Source organism: Podarcis raffonei, chromosome 8 (genome assembly GCF_027172205.1).
Source record: "Podarcis raffonei isolate rPodRaf1 chromosome 8, rPodRaf1.pri, whole genome shotgun sequence".
NCBI lineage: Eukaryota > Metazoa > Chordata > Lepidosauria > Squamata > Lacertidae > Podarcis > Podarcis raffonei.
Genome location: NC_070609.1, coordinates 33,757,431 through 33,775,331, shown reverse-complemented (window position 1 = coordinate 33,775,331; position 17,901 = coordinate 33,757,431). Strand labels below are relative to the sequence as shown.

The 17,901-nt window shown below is 52.8% G+C and overlaps 1 protein-coding gene across 3 annotated transcripts in view; it reads left to right on the top strand.

The window, feature by feature from the left end:
* Positions 1–15,873, top strand: part of KIAA1522 (KIAA1522 ortholog) — a 52,733-nt gene extending 36,860 nt beyond the window's left edge. For all 3 annotated transcript variants that reach the window (XM_053399080.1, XM_053399081.1, XM_053399082.1), the window contains exons 2-7: positions 6,723–6,878; positions 8,319–8,374; positions 10,367–10,487; positions 10,821–10,937; positions 11,982–15,128; positions 15,661–15,873. In XM_053399080.1, the coding sequence (XP_053255055.1) occupies positions 6,723–6,878; positions 8,319–8,374; positions 10,367–10,487; positions 10,821–10,937; positions 11,982–15,128; positions 15,661–15,683 (3,620 nt within the window). In that variant the 3' untranslated portion in view covers positions 15,684–15,873. The remainder of the gene's footprint in view (positions 1–6,722; positions 6,879–8,318; positions 8,375–10,366; positions 10,488–10,820; positions 10,938–11,981; positions 15,129–15,660) is intronic.
* Positions 15,874–17,901: the final 2,028 nt, after the last annotated feature.

Genomic DNA, 17,901 nt, shown 5'->3' with positions numbered 1-17,901 from the left:
TCTGCGTGGTGATGGAGGAAGAGGGGGGTGACTGGAAACAGCACCCCCACCCCACCCAGCGTGTCTCTCCTGTGTTCTTTTCCAACAGGGTGGAGGTTCCCCCCCTCCCCAGTTGTTCTCAGCTGCCTTGTTGAAGCCAGCAGCACCCAAGCTTTTAGGAAGCAGGGCTTGTTTGCCCATCTCTGCAGCGATTCTGCAGCCTCCTGCCTCTCCCCCCACCTTTCTCCGCTCAGATTTTGTTTTTCTCCTCTTTGGATGCTGGGAGCAAGAGAGGAGGATGAGTTAAATCTGATTAGGCAGGAACTGAACAGTTGCGCGTGTGGCGGCGGCGGCGGGAGCTCCCCTCCCTTTGCTCTTTTTTCCCCTCTCGCTTGCCGAGGGGTAGAAATTGCAAGGTCAACGCAGCGTTCCTGAAGCATCTCAAGGTGCACTTTGAGAAGCAGCCTAGCCCAGTGGTTAGCGCAGGTGTAACCTGGTGTGGGCTCCCAAGTTCCACATGGCTTTTCTTTATCACAGTGCAGGCCATACATTAAATATGTGGCTGTCTGAAGAGACACAGAGATAATTTATGTTCATCTTCCCCACCTCAATCTACTGTTTCGCGGGTTTTTGAGACTACAACTCCCATTAGCCCCAGCCAGCATGAGTTATAGTTCAAAACAGCTGGAGGGGCACCAGGCTGGAGAAGATCAAACATTTTAAAGCACCAAGTATTCTACTTGTGGGAGAAAGTTGCAGGAATCCAGTTGACCTGGGTTCAGAAGTTCTTCTCATTGTAAGGCGAGGCAACATTTAACAAAAGATTGGAGGGACTTTTGCGAACTAAGAGCATTACTTAGAAGTGAGGAGTACCTCCCTTCATGGGCATAGCCAGGATTTTTGTTGAGGGGACAGGCCTTTTGTTTGTGGGGGGGGGGGCAGAACCTCCACTGTGTAGTCTTATTGATTTTGGGGGGGCAGCTGCCCTGCCCCCCCCCTGCTACGCCCATGCCTCTCTTGAAACTGAAACCATTTTTGGTGAAGCATCCCACAGCAATCTGAACAGCCTTGGAACAACCCCAGCTTCTAAGGGCTTCTCTGAATAAGGAGGTTTAGGCACATATTAGACCTTTGCATGCTTTTATGTGCTTTGATGGGCAGATCCTGATTCACCTGCTGCCCATATCTGCGCTCATAGAACACTACAGCGCTGCTAAGTCCCAGTTTAGATAATGAGATCAAGTCCTGTGCAGTTCCTGGTTGCTGTTTGGCATCCTGTCTCTGGTATCCTTTTGACCTCAGAGCCCCTCCCCATTCTGTTCCCCAGCTGTGTGGTTCTCCGTGGGTCAGGCACCCTAGACAGGTTCCTTTTGCTTTCCAGAGAGAGGTTGGTGCGGAGAACCTGCTTTATTTGCTTTGCATTTGCCCAGGGAAGAGAATGGATGTATGAGCAATACTTTAGCAAAGAGGCTCCATCAGTATTGATCTTGCTCTTAACACAGAGAACAAAGATGGAGCTTGGGGCGGGGGGGGGGGGGCGAGTGGCAGAACCAAATCCAGTGCAGAGTCAGCATCTCCAGGCCTGCAGGGATTGAGGTGACCTTGGAGGAAAACGGTTCACTTCTCTCTCATCTCGGCATGGGGCTGGGGGCCTTGTGCAGGCAGGGAGAGTTTCCCATTCTTTATTTTGTCTGGGTTTTCTGTTTGTCGGGGATGACGAAGCTGTGGCCCTCCAGATGTTGTTGGACTCCATCTTCTGACATGACCAGTGGGCAGGGATGGTGGGAGCAACTCCCAAAGGGCCACAGGTGCTCAAAGCCTTTCTTAGCTCCTGTTGAAATCTTGCGACGTTGGTAGTCTTTTAGGGGTTGGTGTGTGGAGTTCCCTGCTCCCATTCCATAGCCCAGTCCACTGAGTCCTTAGCCAAGGGGCAGATCTTGATAGCTCATATCCGGCAGGCACTTTTCTGCTTGTTGTCTCTCCTGATGTCTTCAGGCTCTCCAGCAATGAAGCAGTCTCTTTCCTGTGGGCTTGGAATGAACTTTCTGCGTTAAGGTTGAACCTCTCATCATCAAGGCGCAGAGGAATGTTAAGTAGCCTAATTGCTAGCTTTGTGTTTGTTTCTGATTGATGCTTAGCGCTTGAGAGGCACATAATTGCTGCCATGTTTAGAAGTTCAGTCTTCAGCATCCCAAATATGAAAGGATATTGGGGGTTCGAGCTGGGAAGGACTTCCCTTCTGGGATACTGCCGGGTGTGGGCTACAGCAGGGGTGGGGAGATGGGCTGCAAATCTTTTTCTGAATGGCCCAAGTGGTTCTTGGGGAGAAATTGAATGCGTATGCATGATCTGGGTTACTTGGTGGGATATTTGTTCCTCAAAAAGTCAGATAAATTTATCTAGGGAGCGATAGACAGGGACCATTGAGTAGATTTGTAGCAAGATCTGGTGGGGAAATTAACTGGGTAAGTTAATTGAATTGGACCTGATTTGGATGGCTTGGGATGAGGTGCAAATGAATTTATTTGGGGTGATGTTGCATTCTACAACAAATGGAAATCTATATGTATCAATGAGCACATGCATGTCCTATGCAAGTGCCTCCAATCTCTTTAAGTACATAACAACGCTGCTTCTCTCTACCTGTGACCTTGGGCAGGAATAAACAGGACTGGGTTACTTAGACAAGTGGTCCAATTTGTAAGGTGGTTTCAAGGTGCTCTAATACCACACATAGCTCTTCTAGGATAGTCCCAATTGCACCTTTTTCAGGCAGCCCTAAGTGTGAAAAAAGGTGTAGCGAGTGTACAACCAGTGTTGGAAGAGAGGAATAGTCGCTTCCACCAAAGGGCAACCTCATAATCTGGTTCATCTCCTCTTGGGACAAGCCCCTTACCTGGTTGCCCCTTGTTTAAACACCAAGCTGTTTGCTGTGTTGGAGTTTCACGTTTGGCACACTGAAAATAATTAATATTTTTGTACAAGCAGTTGTGAGGGGCCCTGATTTGAATCAGGACTGTGGAGGAGGGGTCTAATCAGAGGCCCCCAGTCTAAATCTGCCTCCCTTGGAGCTGCTATTAGCCAGAGAGGGCAATTGTGTTGGTTTACAACCTACCACCCTTTGCGATAGGCCTAGATGCACAGAGACTAGAGTGGCAGAGTGGGTTGGGGGATGTTGTTGGAGATGCTGCACATTTTTCCATATATCTCCATGTTTTGCAACACCTCCCCTGTGCAAGCTGTGTGGCCGTTGCCATTCTGGTGCCCACCAGATATTTGGATGACAGTTCCTATCAGCCAGGTGATGGCTGGGCTCTAGTTAGGCGTTCCCAGAGTATCAGCCAGCAAGTTGGGTTATATATAACTATCTAAATACCTCTTAAGAGCTGAGTGGGTGGGCAGAAATGCCTGGGGAGTTCCCGGGGTGTGTTTTGACTTGCCAGGGTAGAGGCATGCAAAAGCCTCCTATAATTGTTTGGAGACAGTGAAGAGTTTTGCACGAGGGCTTTCCTCTTGGCACAGTTTCCCTTGGCAGCTAGATCCCCCCCCCCCACTCTGAAGACTCAGGCAGGGTAATGGTGTTTCTGTCTTTCAAACCATTTTCATGCAAAAGGTTAAGACTAGAGTGGAACATACTGTCTGTCTTTCTAATAGTAAATGGAAAGGCAGGACTTTTTGCACGGCTTCATTCTGTCCTGGTGTAGGATATTCCATTTAATCCCCAAACTGCCAGTAAGGAGTGTGTTGTTCTCACCAACCATCCTGTGAAAGGAAAGAGCTTCCTTTCCAGTCGGCCTCTCCTGTCTAAATGATGGTGCCTGCTGTCAGTTCTTCCTACCATAAGGTAAAGGTAAAGGGACCCCTGACCATTAGGTCCGGTCGTGGCCGACTCTGGGGTTGCGGCGCTCATCTCACTTTATTGGCCAAGGGAGCTGGCGTACAGCTTCCGGGTCATGTGGCCAGCATGACTAAGCCGCTTCTGGCGAACCAGAGCAGCGCATAGAAACGCCGTTTACCTTCTCGCCGGAGCTGTACCTATTTATCTACTTGCACTTTGACGTGCTTTCAAACTGCTACCTCTTCCTAAATATGCCATTTTAACAAGCTCTTCCACCTCCTGCTTTTGGCTCTTCCACACACAACTTTTGGCCAGTGTGTCCTAGGCTGTAAATAAGTGCTCTGTACAGGAACAGAGTTGTGTGTTCAATAAAAGAGTCATGGGAATACTCGTCCATCAAAACTAGATACTTGCTTTTATTTTGGTAAAAGGTCAGCAGCTGATATTCTTGGCATCATACTGTAGTCTAAAAAGACAAAGCTGTTCCTTTTGTGGCATCCTGCTTTCTAGCTGGCTAATAATAATATAGTTGCTTTATTTCTAAAAGAATCCCAGGTTGTGGGGTTCTGGCTAGTCAGTGGTTGTCCAGACTTAAAAGTCGTGATTTTTGCCTTGATTGGACTAAAGAAACAATCTGGGTGGTTTGGGAGAGTAACTTTTGCCTGGGCAGAAAGGGCAGGGGGCTGTTTTTATGCTTGCATGCAGTTCCTTTCTCAGGAGGCAGGCCAGGAAATAAAAAACAGAGAGAACCACCAACAGCTTAATCCCCTACTCAAACCCCGGAAACATTTTCCATGCAGGTCCCAGCTTCAATCCCCAGCATCTTCAGGTAGGGCTGGGCAAGGGCCCCTCCCTGAAATTCCCAAGAGCTGCTGCGAATCACTGTAGATGGTCCTGTGTTTGATGGACCAATGGGCTGACTCCAAATAAGGCAGCATCCTGTGTTCCTATGGCGACTGGCACACAGGAGCAAACTGTTCCTCTTTCAATAGGCTTGTTCAGGAATACACCCGATATCTGCTTCTCTGTCCTCCTGTCCCTCTGAACTCACCCCTCCCCTTCTTCTGGAAGGTAGCTGTTGTTGTTTTGGTGTGTGGCAAAATGTGCTGAGCACTGCCCCTTTAAGCTGGACTGCCTCGCTGGTGCTGTGTGTGTGTGTGTGTGCAAGGTGCACAGATATTTCTGGTATCAGTCATGTGATCCTGCCCTGGGGTGCTTTCGCTTATTCAGAGCACTGGCTTTAAAGGCTCAGGCTTTGGACATGCAGAGCCTGCAGCCTCCCACTGCTGAGAGCAAGGGCAGTGAATGCTGGTGTCAGATCACCTCTGTCAGTGGAGAAGGGTTGTAAAGAGATCCCAGGGGCTGTCATGGTTACACTGGGCAGGGGGTGGCTGTCCTGCAGCAGAGATGCAGGAGTCACTAGTGATTCCTCCCAGCAAAGTATTGAGGTACAGTGGTACCTCTGGATGTGAATGGGATCCATTCTGGAGCCCCGTTCGCATCCTGAAGCGGACGCAACCCGTGTTTGCACGTGTGCGAGTTGCGACTCGCTGCTTCTGTGCATGTGCATGATGCCATTTTGAGCGTCTGTGCATGCGTGAGCGGCGAAACCTGGAAGTAACATGTTCCGTTACTTCCGGGTTGCCGCGGAGCAGAACCCAAAAATGCTCAACCTGAAGCAACTTCAACCCGAGGTATGACAGCATTGCTTAAAATATCCCTCCAGTTTATCCTGTTTCTCCACTAGGCAAAGTGGCTCATCATTGGAACGTAAACATCCACAATAGATCAGTGAAATCATGCATGACAAGAGCAAGAGGCCAATGGCTGCAATCCTGAGTGCACATTTACTTGGGAGTAAGTCTCTCTGAACTCTGTTGGACTTGCTTCCGAGTAATGCACAGCAAAGCTCTGCAAAGCTGGTGTCTGCTTGACTGGTCACTGGCTGTTCTTGAACCCTTGACCCTTGCAAGAGTTCCATGCAATGGCTGGGACGAGGCGGGGGGGGGGGCACAATCAGCACAGGTACCACTCCTGATGTTTTTGCAAAACTCCCCAGCCCCCGGCTTGTATGTGCTTGGTTAAAATACATGTCACTAATTATGCATAGCTCAGGCATTAAAATACAAGAGAGTTAGATGAACAGTGGCTAATACTGTCTTGGTAGTGATGACAATGGTCTCAACCATAATTGTAGAAGTTGTGACAGCTGATAGTAATTAGCTATTTATAACTTTGGTGTTATGACATAACTGTGGTGTTGTGGCAGTGTAATCATTGTGACAATGATTATGTATTGATAAAAAGATTAGATGTCCACATTCCCATGTCTCTGGGTTAGTGGCACCATTCCTTGCCTTTGTGGGATCATGGCTATCCACATTTTACTGCGGGGCAACTGAGTCTAAGACTTGCCCCTGCCTTATGGACAGGGTGCTCCACTAGCAGTGATGAAGTGCGTGGTGTGTGTGTGTGTGTGTGTGTGTGTGTGTGTAATAGGTTGCAGATGCATCTAAAATGGAAAGCCTTTCTTCCTGGTGCTCAGGATTTGGCACTTACAGTGCCTGGATTTAGTTTCTAGCCTGGGAAGGTTTCAGTTGGTGGAACAGATCTCAGTGGTAGCACACCTGCCTTGCATGCAGAAGGTCCCAGAAGGTTTGACTTCCTGGCACTGCTGGCTAAGAGACTCAGCTCGCAGTTGATGGGCAAGACTCTGCCTGATGCCATGGAGAACCATTGCCACTTAGAGCGAGCCATGCAGGACTATGTGGGCAAGTAGCCCAGCCTGATGAGTGTAGACCTCCTTTTTGAATTGTGTTGTGGTGGCAGATCTTGGTGGAACAGAAATCCACCCGTTGTTCTTGTTACATCAGGGATTCCAGGATTCTCCCCTTTCTCTTTCCAGGGGCTGCCAAGGCTGAAAATGAGAAGCGTCTGAGTGTCCAGTACAAGGCAAGGGATGAGCGGCCTGACAATGTTTTCTTCCCCAGCAACCGACCTCCACACCTTGAGGAGCTACATATCCAGGCCCAAGCTGGCCTCAAGTCTTTGCAGAACCAAGGTACTGAGTTGTGGGGTCGGCAGGAGGGAGTGAATGGGGACAGATGTGTTACGATGGACACTTAGGCCATTTTGTCTCTGAGCTCTCATAGAATCATAGAGTTGGAAGGGACCACAAGGGTCGTCTCATTCAACCTCTTGCAGTGCAGAAATCCTTGGTCCAACGTGAGGCTCGGACCCATGAGATTAAGAGTCTCATGCTCTACTGATTAAGCCATTTGCTCTGTTTTCCTTTCATAATACTCTTGGCACAAAACCTCCCTGGCCCAGGGTCCTCTGGGTGGGGAGCAGTTGCTTCTTTGCTCCCTGTTGTCACTTGGGATGCTAAACTATAGCATCAGCCCTCCCTCACGTTAAATGGTACTCATGTTCAGAACAGCCTGGGACTGGGCTGTTGCGGAACCACAGCTTAGTTCGGTCAGAAACAAGTAGCTGTGTTGGCCTGATAGGAGAAAAACTGCAGAGACAGTTAAAATTGTGCCTGGCTCAAAATGCAGCATGCAAACTGTAGAGCAGGGTCACCGATGTAGTGGCCGCCAGGTGTTGCTAGACTACAAATCCCATCATCCCTCAATATTGACCATGCACAGAACTCTACCACAAGCTCTGTGTGTGTGTGTGTGTGTGTGTTGTGGGGTGAAATACAAGGGGGAAAGATAAGAAATCTCTAACACACATACCTCCCCCTTTTTTAATTAAATACACACTAGCAACCATTTGGCCTAATGTGTAACTTGAAAGTTTGAGTGGTGCAGAATAGCTTTGTGTGGGCTTCTCAAAATGGATCATCATCCTGTCCCAGCTGAATCTGAATCAAGCTTTGTGCCCTGAGCAGATTAATAGGGTCTGGGCTTAGGCCTGGAATTTGCCACCAAAAAAGTAACCACCTCTGTGTACATGCAAAGTACATTTCCGATTTCCATAACTGCTGAAGAACTGCACCCTCCATGAGCACACCTGAGCCAATGGGAAGAGGTCCCTCTGCTCCAGGCAGAACTGTGGCTGTGAGGAGTCCCATCTGCCTCCTTATACTACTGGGTGGGGTTGCTCCCTCTGCCCCTGATTGTGGTTCTGCCCACGCTGGAGATCAAACAGCACCTGCCAAGCATGGAAAGGCAGTTGCAGCTGCGCAGTGCCGGATGGGCAGGTTGCCGTCTCAGAGCAGAGTCCAGTGCCTGTGAGGCCAGTGGCCTGCCTGCCAGGGAGAGCGCCTGCCTGCTCTCTTCCTCTGAGGCCGGGCTGGGCCATGAGCCGGATCTCCAGGAGGGTTCTTGAGAAGCCCCTTCCCGCCCAGGGCAGCAGGAGAGGCAAGCAGGTGGGAGACTATTCCTTCCTGTGTTCTCTTCTCTGCTCTCGGCTGCCAGCACTCTGGATCAGCGCTTAGTGGCCTCCAGCCCTCCCCGGGCTGGCAGACGATGTTTTTTCTGCTGTTGCCTTTCAGAGAAACACAAGCAGAGCAAGAGGGTCTGGGACCACAGCGACACCAGCAGCATCCAGGTAAGCCAGTTGCATGTCAGGCAGCAGCTTGCATTGCCCCTTTTCTCCACAACCCCCACGTGAATGTCACACCCTTGCAGTGCCGTTGCGTATTTTCTATTGGCTTGTGTTGTGCTAACTTGCAGCGTCTTCACCACCACACCTGCCACCCTGAGGATAAGGGAAGCCTTGGGGTAGTTTTCCCATACCCCTCTCCCCTCCGCTGCAAACAGAAAAGCATTTGTGCTGTGTCCCTCCAGCCGCTGCTTCCTCTTTATAAAATGATCCTGATTTTGCACAATATGAGATCAAGAGCTGATCTTGTGCCTTCTTGAAATTGCCCAGAGGTGGATAAGGGAGTCTGGCAGCTGATGGACCCTGGAGTGGGACCTGGGAGGGCTTGGGAAGGTCTTCTTGTGGAAGGAGCCAGCAAATGCGGAGCCTCCACCAGCACTGAACTCGGGTGGGGTGAAAGCTGGCCTCTTCTCTTCTGTTTATCTTGGCTGCAACCTGGTGGACTTTGTTCCCTGCACTTCCCTGCAGCTGCACTTCCCTCCTCCTGACTGCTGATTCCCACAAATCCTCCTTTCGCCCTGCAGCCACTTCAGCTCTCCTTTCCTCGCAGATGACCCTTCCTGAAGGGGGTGTTTGCTTCTTGCTCATATAGCCTTTTTGGAGTTCAGGGAATAAAACTAGACAGGCCAGAAAGAGGAAGCCCAGACTTCAGCAGAGAAAACTCTTCTGACCTCTTTGTTCCTCATGTTCTAGGTTATGCAGAATAGGTGAGAAACACCTCTCTGTATGTTGCACACAGCAGTACCAAATCTGTGATTATTAATCAGCAAAAGCTTTAAATCTTTTTCTTTCTTTTTTTAAAAAAGAAACAATGTTCTGGCTGATTGGCAAACCATATTGGAATATCCCTTTTTCTTCTCAAAAATATATTTGGTTGTGCAAAAGAATTTGAAGCAGCAAACAACCTCCTGCATGTTCTGGCCACTTGAGTGTTCAAGCGAACAGCTGGTGCTAAATTGAAATTCTGTAACCTGACAGTCAAACAAACAAACAAACAAACAAAGCAAATTCTGCAATCTGCATGAAGTATGTAAGGGAAGCAAATGTGCATCCGATTGCTTCTGCTCCTCTTGGGTTCTGCAGGGCTCTGAAGTCCCCCATTGTACTCAGCTTCCATTCCTCTGGCTTTTGAGATTTTAGCAGGCTTTCCAGAGCATTGTCAAGCATTTCCACACAGCCATAAGGTCTAGATACTTTAAAAAGGGCACGAGACTCTTAGCTTCATGCTGCGCCCCGTGCCACATCCTTTGTTTACATGGAATGGCAGGGCGTACAATGTCCTGATCATATAGCTGAGGAATACTGACTTAAGTGGGAAACAAGCACACAGGCCTTGTCATTGTCGGAGAGCATGCCTGCGGTTGGAGCTCCACCGACTGTTTTTACAAATGTGCAAAACCAAGGCAACTTCTGATGTGCCCTTTTACACTGATTTCATGGTCCTTTAATCAGAAAGGAGTTTGTGCCCTTGAAAGCAATGCCAAGGCCGGCCCAATGGCTTGGCTTCTGTCAAGCAGCGCCACCTGGTGGACAGGAAGGATGGTCCTGTCTGCAACTTGCTCCCTCGCTCATTTCATAGAATCAGGGAACTGTAGAGTTGTAAGGGACCATCAAGGGTCATCTGGTCCAACTCCCTGCAATGCAGGAATCTTTTGCCCAATGTGGGGCTTGAACCCACAGCACTGAGATTATGAGAGTCTCATGCTTTACTGACTGAGCAATTAATGCTTCTGTTTTTTTACGGAGGCAAGAGTGGGGCACAGCAGGCAGACTCTTGGGGGCTGCCGCCTCCTTGCCCTTGGAAGGATCCTGGGTAGGTTGGATGTCCATGCCTGTGAGACCCACCTCTGGGCTCCAAGGGGGGACCTTCTATGGGTGAATAGGACTTGGTGGGAAATTCACCCTCTTGCCTTCATTTCCTCCCCTCTCGGCATGCAGTCTTCCTGCTCATCCACAGAGGGTGACGACCTCTCGATCCGGAGTCAGACCCCATCATGTGCCACGGAAAGCACCTCCGAGGATGCCCTCTTGGTCCGCTCAGAGATGATCCAGAGGAAAGGTACTGCCACCAGAAGTCTTGGGGCTGGAGGCAGGGGGGCTGCTTGCTGACCCAAAGGGTTCAGGAGCTGGGCTTGGTGCAGGGAGGGAAACTGCAGCTGTTTTTTCCAGAGACCACCACTACCCCTGCAAAATTTCAGAGGGTCTGCTTGAAGGAAGGGTCAAATGCAAAGTTGAGCTGTGAAATATGCCTGTGTTGGGAACAAGCAGAGATGAGAAACTTCGCACATTAAGTCCCTCCACATTGGCAGACATGAGCCATTTGACAGAGCATGCAAGGTTGGATATATGGTCTCTTTTGCTTCCTTTAATTCAGTCTCCCCCTCCCTTTTAGGCTCCACCTTTCGGCCACATGATTCGTTCCCCAAATCCTCAGCGAAGGGCGAGAAGAGGAAGAAAGAGCGGAGGACTACTGTTCTGGGTCTCCCCCAACACGTGCAGAAAGAGCTGGGTAAGCCCAGTCGGCAACTTAAAATGTAAAAACAGTTTGGCTGCAAAGGGGGGGGGGTCCTGCCTTTGCTCTGCAAAATCTGAATTTGAAAAGTGGAAAAACCACAATCAGAGTGACTGATGGAAACTGGATAAGCATGCATGGACTTTAGTGCACACTTGAGTCTGGCGGTGTAAGCTGGGAAACTGCTTTGGCCAAACTTGTGGATTGTTAGGCTTGGCTGGGCGTGGAAAAGTGATTTGTGCACACTTGAGGTGGGATGAGATGTGGGAGCAGGGAGAGACTCAGGAAGCTGGATGCTGTTTTGGGGCAGAAGTCTAACGAGAAACACAGATGTCTGGTTAAATATATGCAAAGCATATGCTTTGTACTCTTAACATGCAAAATGAGTTAAAATATTAAACCTCAGCAGCACAACTATGTGAGTTAGTAACTGCGGGGGTTTGCTTCCAAGGGTTCTGGAAATGTGTATGCTCAAAACACTTGGAACTGCTCCTGTGTCAGCATCCCTTCCAGAGCCTGTGCGCTGAGTGGGCCTTGACTTCCAAGCAAGGCTGAGAGCTTAAAAGCCCTTCCTGTGCTGTGAAAATGAGGCACAATAGAGCTTTTAACATGTGCATTTTGAACCGGCCTGCCTTCAACTGTGCAAGGTTTAAATGACACATGTTAACTGCGCATAAGATGCCACCATGCTATATTTTGCAAGGTGGGGACTGGAAGTTGAGAGGGAGTTGTCATGTTCCTGGTCATCCACTGAGCTGATGGCTCACTTGGTGCTGGGACCCTTCCAGCACCAGGACAGACCCTTCCTTTTCCTCCCATTGTCTTGTCCTGGCTGGTGGGACCTGAACCCAGGAGCTTCAGCATGCAGTTTTGGTGTCCCACCACTGGGACTTCCTTCTCCATCTTATCAGTTACCCAATAAGGTGACTGAGAAGCATTTATGGGACTTGAGAGCACTGAAGTTCATTTCTTCTGCTTGCGCTATATAGTTTTTTCCCACTGGCCCCTCATTCCTTATCTCCTTTGTGTTATCTGCTTCAGGCCTGAGCAACGGATATGAGGCGAAGAAACGCCCGGGCAGCATTGCTGTCCGACCTGATGCGACCTCTCCGGCCCTCTCGAATGGTGGTGAGGTCCACGGCAATGCCATCCACATCCCCACCGTTGATGGGAAACTACGGCCCACCGCCATCCCCAAGGGCGGTGCCCGCGTCTCCCTGCAGGCCCTGGAGGCCCTGGAGGCCGACACCTCCCTCCAGCGCCACATCAACTGCGTCTACTACGACGACTCACTCCTGGGGCGCAAGACAGCGGCAAAGCTGTCCCCCTTGGCCAGGCCCAAGTCTCTGGCTGTGCCCTGGATGACCACCCAGCCAGGCTCCCCCGAGCTGCTGGGCCCCGTCATGTCCATCTCTCCACAGGGCACCTACCTGTCAAAGATCATCCCCAACGCCGTCATGCCTCCCATGGTGGACGTCATCGCCCTCTCGCGTAACAAGGTGCGCACGCTGAGCCGCTGCAGCCTCTCGACTGCCAGCCCGGCCTCCGTGCGCTCGGTGGGACGCTTCCCTTCTGGCCCCCGCAGCCGCGAGCACTCCTCCTCCAGTGACAACTGGAGCCATTCCCAGTCCACGGAAACCATCGTTTCGAACACCTCCACCATCTCCTCACACGGGGGCACCGACAGCAGGAAAGGCGAGGCCAGGCCCGACGGGCAGGTCCAGGCGGCAGCTAGGCCTGATTTGGACCAGCTCAGTACCTTCAGCTCCATGAGCGGCACCAGCTCAAACTGCCACGGCGGCAAGGCCGCCCCTGCCTCCCCCCACCTCCTTGGGGTGCGGCCCCCCGGAAGCAGTGGGCGGGCCTCCCCCGCCTACAGCACCGGCAGTGCAGCGGAGGGCTCAGACAGCATGAGCGTGCGGAGCGACCGTTCCTCCACCCGCAGCGTCTCCCTCAGGAAGATGAAGAGAGCCCCAGCACCCCCGCGCAGGACTTACTCCCTGCACAAGAAGGCTCAGCAGCTGGAGGCCGAGGGGGCACCCAGAGCAATGGGCCTGCCCCCCATGCCAGAGCGCAGGCCCCCACGGGAAGGCAGCGAGGCGTGGGCTGCGGGGCGGCTAGGGAGCCCCAGCCTAACCGGGGACGACGAAGTGTTCTCCCCCTCCTCGCAGAGCGAGACCAGCAGCCTCCGTTCTGACAGCCTGGCCTGCTCTCCCAACATCTCTCACCGGAGCCCGACCATCCGAGAGGAGGGGCAAGTGGATGAGACGTCGGAAGTCCCCTCGAAGCACAGCTCCCCCGACCACTTTGGCCGCACAATGTCGCCCTCCAGCGGGTACTCGAGTCAGAGCGGCACGCCCACCCTCCACACCAAGGGCCTCGTGGCCCATGCCTCGCCCTCCGGGAAGAAGAGGCCCCAACCAAAGAAGCCGGAGCGGGTCTGCTCCCTGCAATCCCCGGGGCCCTCCGTCTCCTCCTCTCTGACATCCTTGTCCTCCTCTGCCTCGGATCCAGCCGCTGTGGAGGGGACGACCCCGCCTTCAGGAGGACCCCCTGCCAACGCTGCCCCCGCTCTGAATAAAATAGACAGGTTCCTTATCCCTCCTCACCCCAAGGTGCCAGCTCCCTTCTCCCCTCCACCCACCCAGGGCCAACTGGTGGAACCCAACCCTGGCAGTGCCCCGGCCCCCACGGGCCAACCTCACCAGCAGCCCGCTGTCCTCACGAAAGCTAGTCGCGGGTCGCCTCCTCCGTCGCCCCCTCCGGCCTACCACCCACCACCACCCCCAGCGAAGAAGGCCAGTGCCATTCCGGAGGCCCCAGCTGCCCCTGCGCCTTCTGAGACCGTGCCGGACGCTCCTGCGGATCCTCTGTGGCCCCCTCCGCCCCCACCCGTGCCCGATGCCCATGACCTCTCCATGGCCGACTTTCCTCCCCCGGACGAGGCCTACTTTGTGCCGCGCCTGCCAGAGCCCCAGCTGCAGGCTGTGGGGACACCCTCCCTTCAAGTCACTGTGGCAGCTCCTGCGGAGAAGGAGCAGCCGGCCAACCAAAGAGCAGCCCTTGCAGAGGAGGGCCAAGCGCCTGCCTCTTCACCCTCCTTCTCCACAAGAGTGTCCTCCAAGATCCAGCAGCAGGGGGCGCCGGACGCCGCACCACTGCCAGCTCCTCAAGCAGAGCCGCCACCACCTCCCAAGTTCCCCGTGGCAGGAGAAACTTCCCTCCACTGGAAGCCCACTGGCCCGGCGGCAGCAACCTCCAGCCTCCAAGCCCAGCCCAGCCTTAAGAAGCCTGTCGCCAACGCCCACCCCGACCTCAAGAAGGAGCCGGCATCTCGCAGCAAGAGCAACTCCACGCCAAAGGAGGACGCCAGCCTCCCCATTGTGACCCCTTCCCTGCTGCAGATGGTCCGCCTGCGCTCGGTCCACATGGACACCCACGCCCCTGCTGCGAGCCCAGCGGCAGCCAACCCCGTGGCGGAGCAGAACGGGCTGAGCACTGGGGTCAGCGGGAAGCTGGGGCAGCCTGCCCCACAGAAGCCTGTCCGCAAGTCGCTCTCCTTGAGGGCCCCGAAGGACAGCGGTCCGTCTTCAAACCCCCTGCACGATGCCGTGCGCCTAAAGGCCTCCACATTGTCTTCCAGAGATGTGCCAGGCCTCAGAGGGGCTGAGAGGAAGGCTGGCCACCGGCTGACACTGCCGGCTTTCCCCACCGCAGCAGCTGCTCCCGCCGGCGAGGCGAAAGAGGACCAAGTGTCCCCCCACCACAAGTCCCCGGCTTCGACGGCCAGCTTCATCTTTGCCAAGAGCCCCAAGAAGCTGGTCATTGACACCTCGGCCTCCCCAGAGGCCCAGGCCAACCTGAAGAAGAACCTGGTTGCGGAACTGATGAACGTCTCTGGTCAGCGGTCCACGGCAGCCCTGGGGCTCCCCCAGCAGGGCTCAGGAAAGCCCCAGGCCCGTAAGATCCCTCCGCCCATAGCCAGGAAGCCCTCGCTAGGGCCAGGCCAGCTGCCGTCTCCCCGGAGCCCCAAGCCAGCAGGACCTGAGGAGTTGAGCTCCACCCTGCCAGTGGCTGGGGACAGGACTAAGAGTGAGGGGTCTGGTCACCAGGCCGCTCTCCTTGGGGATAGCAGTGACAGCCCCCCGGCAGGGCCTGCGACACCACTGCCGAGCCCCCCAGCACAAGGTAAGGGGCAGGGTGGGGATTGAGTGGTCCCGATTCAGCTGTGGCAACACACTTGAAATTGTCCTGGGGGCTGTTGGGCAACCGTTATTGACTGACCATAGTGCTGTTACACTCATACCGTTTGACCAATGCAGGCCCTGATTTCTCGCCCTTTTTCTGCCAGTCATGTTGACTATGTCTCCAGCTTCTTCCTAGGCAAGAACAGGAAGTGCAGCATTACTGCTGTTTGTTACAGTGTAATCCTTCCTAAAATATAGTACAATTGCATCTTGCACATGGGTTATGTTCTGGGGATGGTGCATATACGTAAAACGACGCACCTAGTAGCATTTACCCCCACGCCCAAACAAGGCAGAGAGCTTTTAAGTTTTTGTCTCTGGTGTGGATTCTACATAGCTCTCTTGCTTCCTTTCTCCACAGCTGAGGAACTGAGGTTGAGGGAGGGTTGTGGGCTTGGGGGGGGGGGGCAGTCCCGTCGCAAGGCGCTGGATTCCAGCTCTGAAACCCATTGCCTCTGCTTTTCTCCTTGCAGATTTACAGGAGGAGATGGCGTGAAGGGAGACCCTGCAGTGTGGTTGCCCCTGAAATACAGGAATAGAAAATAATTAACACACACAGAAAGAAAAAGAAAAAATCTCAGGGACCTGAGCAGGCCAGAGGAGGTCCTGGATGCGACGAAAAGGAAGACAAAACAGCCTTAGCCTCTGATGGCCTTGATATTTATGCAAAAATTGTGTTGGTTTCACTTTTTCTTCAGTAATACGGCTTTATTTTACATACAGAGACAAAAGTAGCACAACACCCTTCCTTGCTGCCGCCTCCTCCCTCAATGGGGCAGCTTTTCTCAGCTGGGTTTTATTTTTCCCATTGTGGGGTGGTTTTTTCGGTGCATAAGGAAAATGGCTTTTAAGAACAATGGACAATGAGGACGGTTTGCGCTTCCTGCTCCCCCTGCCCCATCCTAAGGAGAAGCTGGCAGAGTCGAACCAACCTGGGCTGTGTGTGTGTGTGTGTGAGTGTGTGTGTGTGTGTCCCCCAGAAGAGCCCCCTCCCTTCTTTTCTCTTTGTGGTGGGGTTGGGAGCATCGCCTGCTTTTGCACCCCTGGAATTGTACAAAACAAGCACTTTCTCAAATCGAGGCTGGAGACTGCAAGGACGGCTGCTTATGGAGAGCTGCTGGGGCCCAGATCCTTTCTGCTTCTCTCCTGTGTGCTCCTGCGAAGAGAATGCACTGAAGGGACCCTGCAAGTTAGCCTTGCTGTTCTAGTGGCGGGCCATGTGGTGATGTACCTGGCTAGCCCAGGTAGGGTTCCTTGGTGCAAACTGGTCCCTATCAGGCAACAGCTGATTCTGGGTGGAGGGTGAGCTGCACCATTCCCATGGGAGACAGCCAGGAGGGGACCTAGTATAATTCCACCATAGCACAAATAGGGACACATAATTGTTCTACTCTTTCTCCTTTCTCAGACGCCACTTATGTTACCTTCTTTGTGCCTAGAACTGTCCCCCAAGGGTGGGTCGTCTCCTTGAGGGTCCAGGTACAAGAAACCTTTTGAGAGGCTCGCAAGACCTGAACTGCCTAACAGGGCATGTCCAAGAGGTGTGTGCTGGGCTAGCTGGTTGGTGCCTTTAGCAAACAGCTGGGGGGGGGGGAGAGACTTGGCGGGAGGGGCAGCCAGAACCCCTTGGAGCTTAGCTCTTCACTGCCAAAACACTAAAGGTCCGGGGCATTTTGCAGCAAAACATTCCAGGCCTAGAGCATCCTACCTTGGAGCAAGGGGATTGAATGGGTGATTTGGGGTGGGGTAGGGTGGGCAAAGGCTCTTCCATTCTGCAAGCAAAGCTCTCCTTCCCATTCAGCATGGTGTATGTGGTGTGATTCTGGCTTTGGCAGTATCATTTTCTTTGGTGAATTTGAAACTTCCTGGAGGGGAAGGGATGGCAGGAGGTCATCAGGTAAGTATTAAGGCAGCTTTGAGAGCCAGCCTGGGTCAGGGGTGTGTGGGCATCCCTTGCGAGAAGCCCGCTGGCTTGCAGAGTCCAGCTTCACCCAGGGCGCACCTCCTGCTGCAGGTAAATAGTGTGTTGAAGTGGATATGGTTGCCTCCCTCTTGTCATCGGTGGCATGTTGCCCTGATGTTGGCCACGGAAAGGTGCAAACTCTGTAAGTGGTGCCAGGGGCAGGGCAGAACCCCTCTACCCCCATTGCTACATGAAGCTACCGAGAAGGGCTGGGCATCCCAGGGTCACTGCTAAACCTCTGAGGAACACAATAATTCATTCCAAGGATTGGTAGGGTGACCAAGTGCTCTGAGTGCGCATAATCTTTGATGGCAAAAGGGCGTTGGATGGTTGCTGCTGGCCAGGGTAGACCGAGCCATCTTTGCCAAGTTGCTGCCTTCCAGATGTTCAGGAATGGCAACTCCCTCCAGCCCCTGCCAGAGCAGCTTTTTTGCTGCTGGGAATTGTGATCCAAAACACCCAGAATCTAAGTTAGGAAAGGGCTAGAATAGAGCACTGAGCTGGCCAGGCAACATGGTCTGAAGTAGTTGCCTGTGTTTGAAAAGCCCTACTCCGAAATGTGATGGCAGGTGATGGTTTTTAGGCACCCCAAACTTGTGGCTGTCCATTCATTTTGCCCCCCCTAGCCTAGGGCCATTATTAGATGGCAAGGTGACACCCTGACTGGGAGACTCAGCTGTGTGTTGCCACCATTTCCTGGTGCTGTACTTACGACCACGACCGTGTGTGCCTGATGTTATAAACCCCAGCA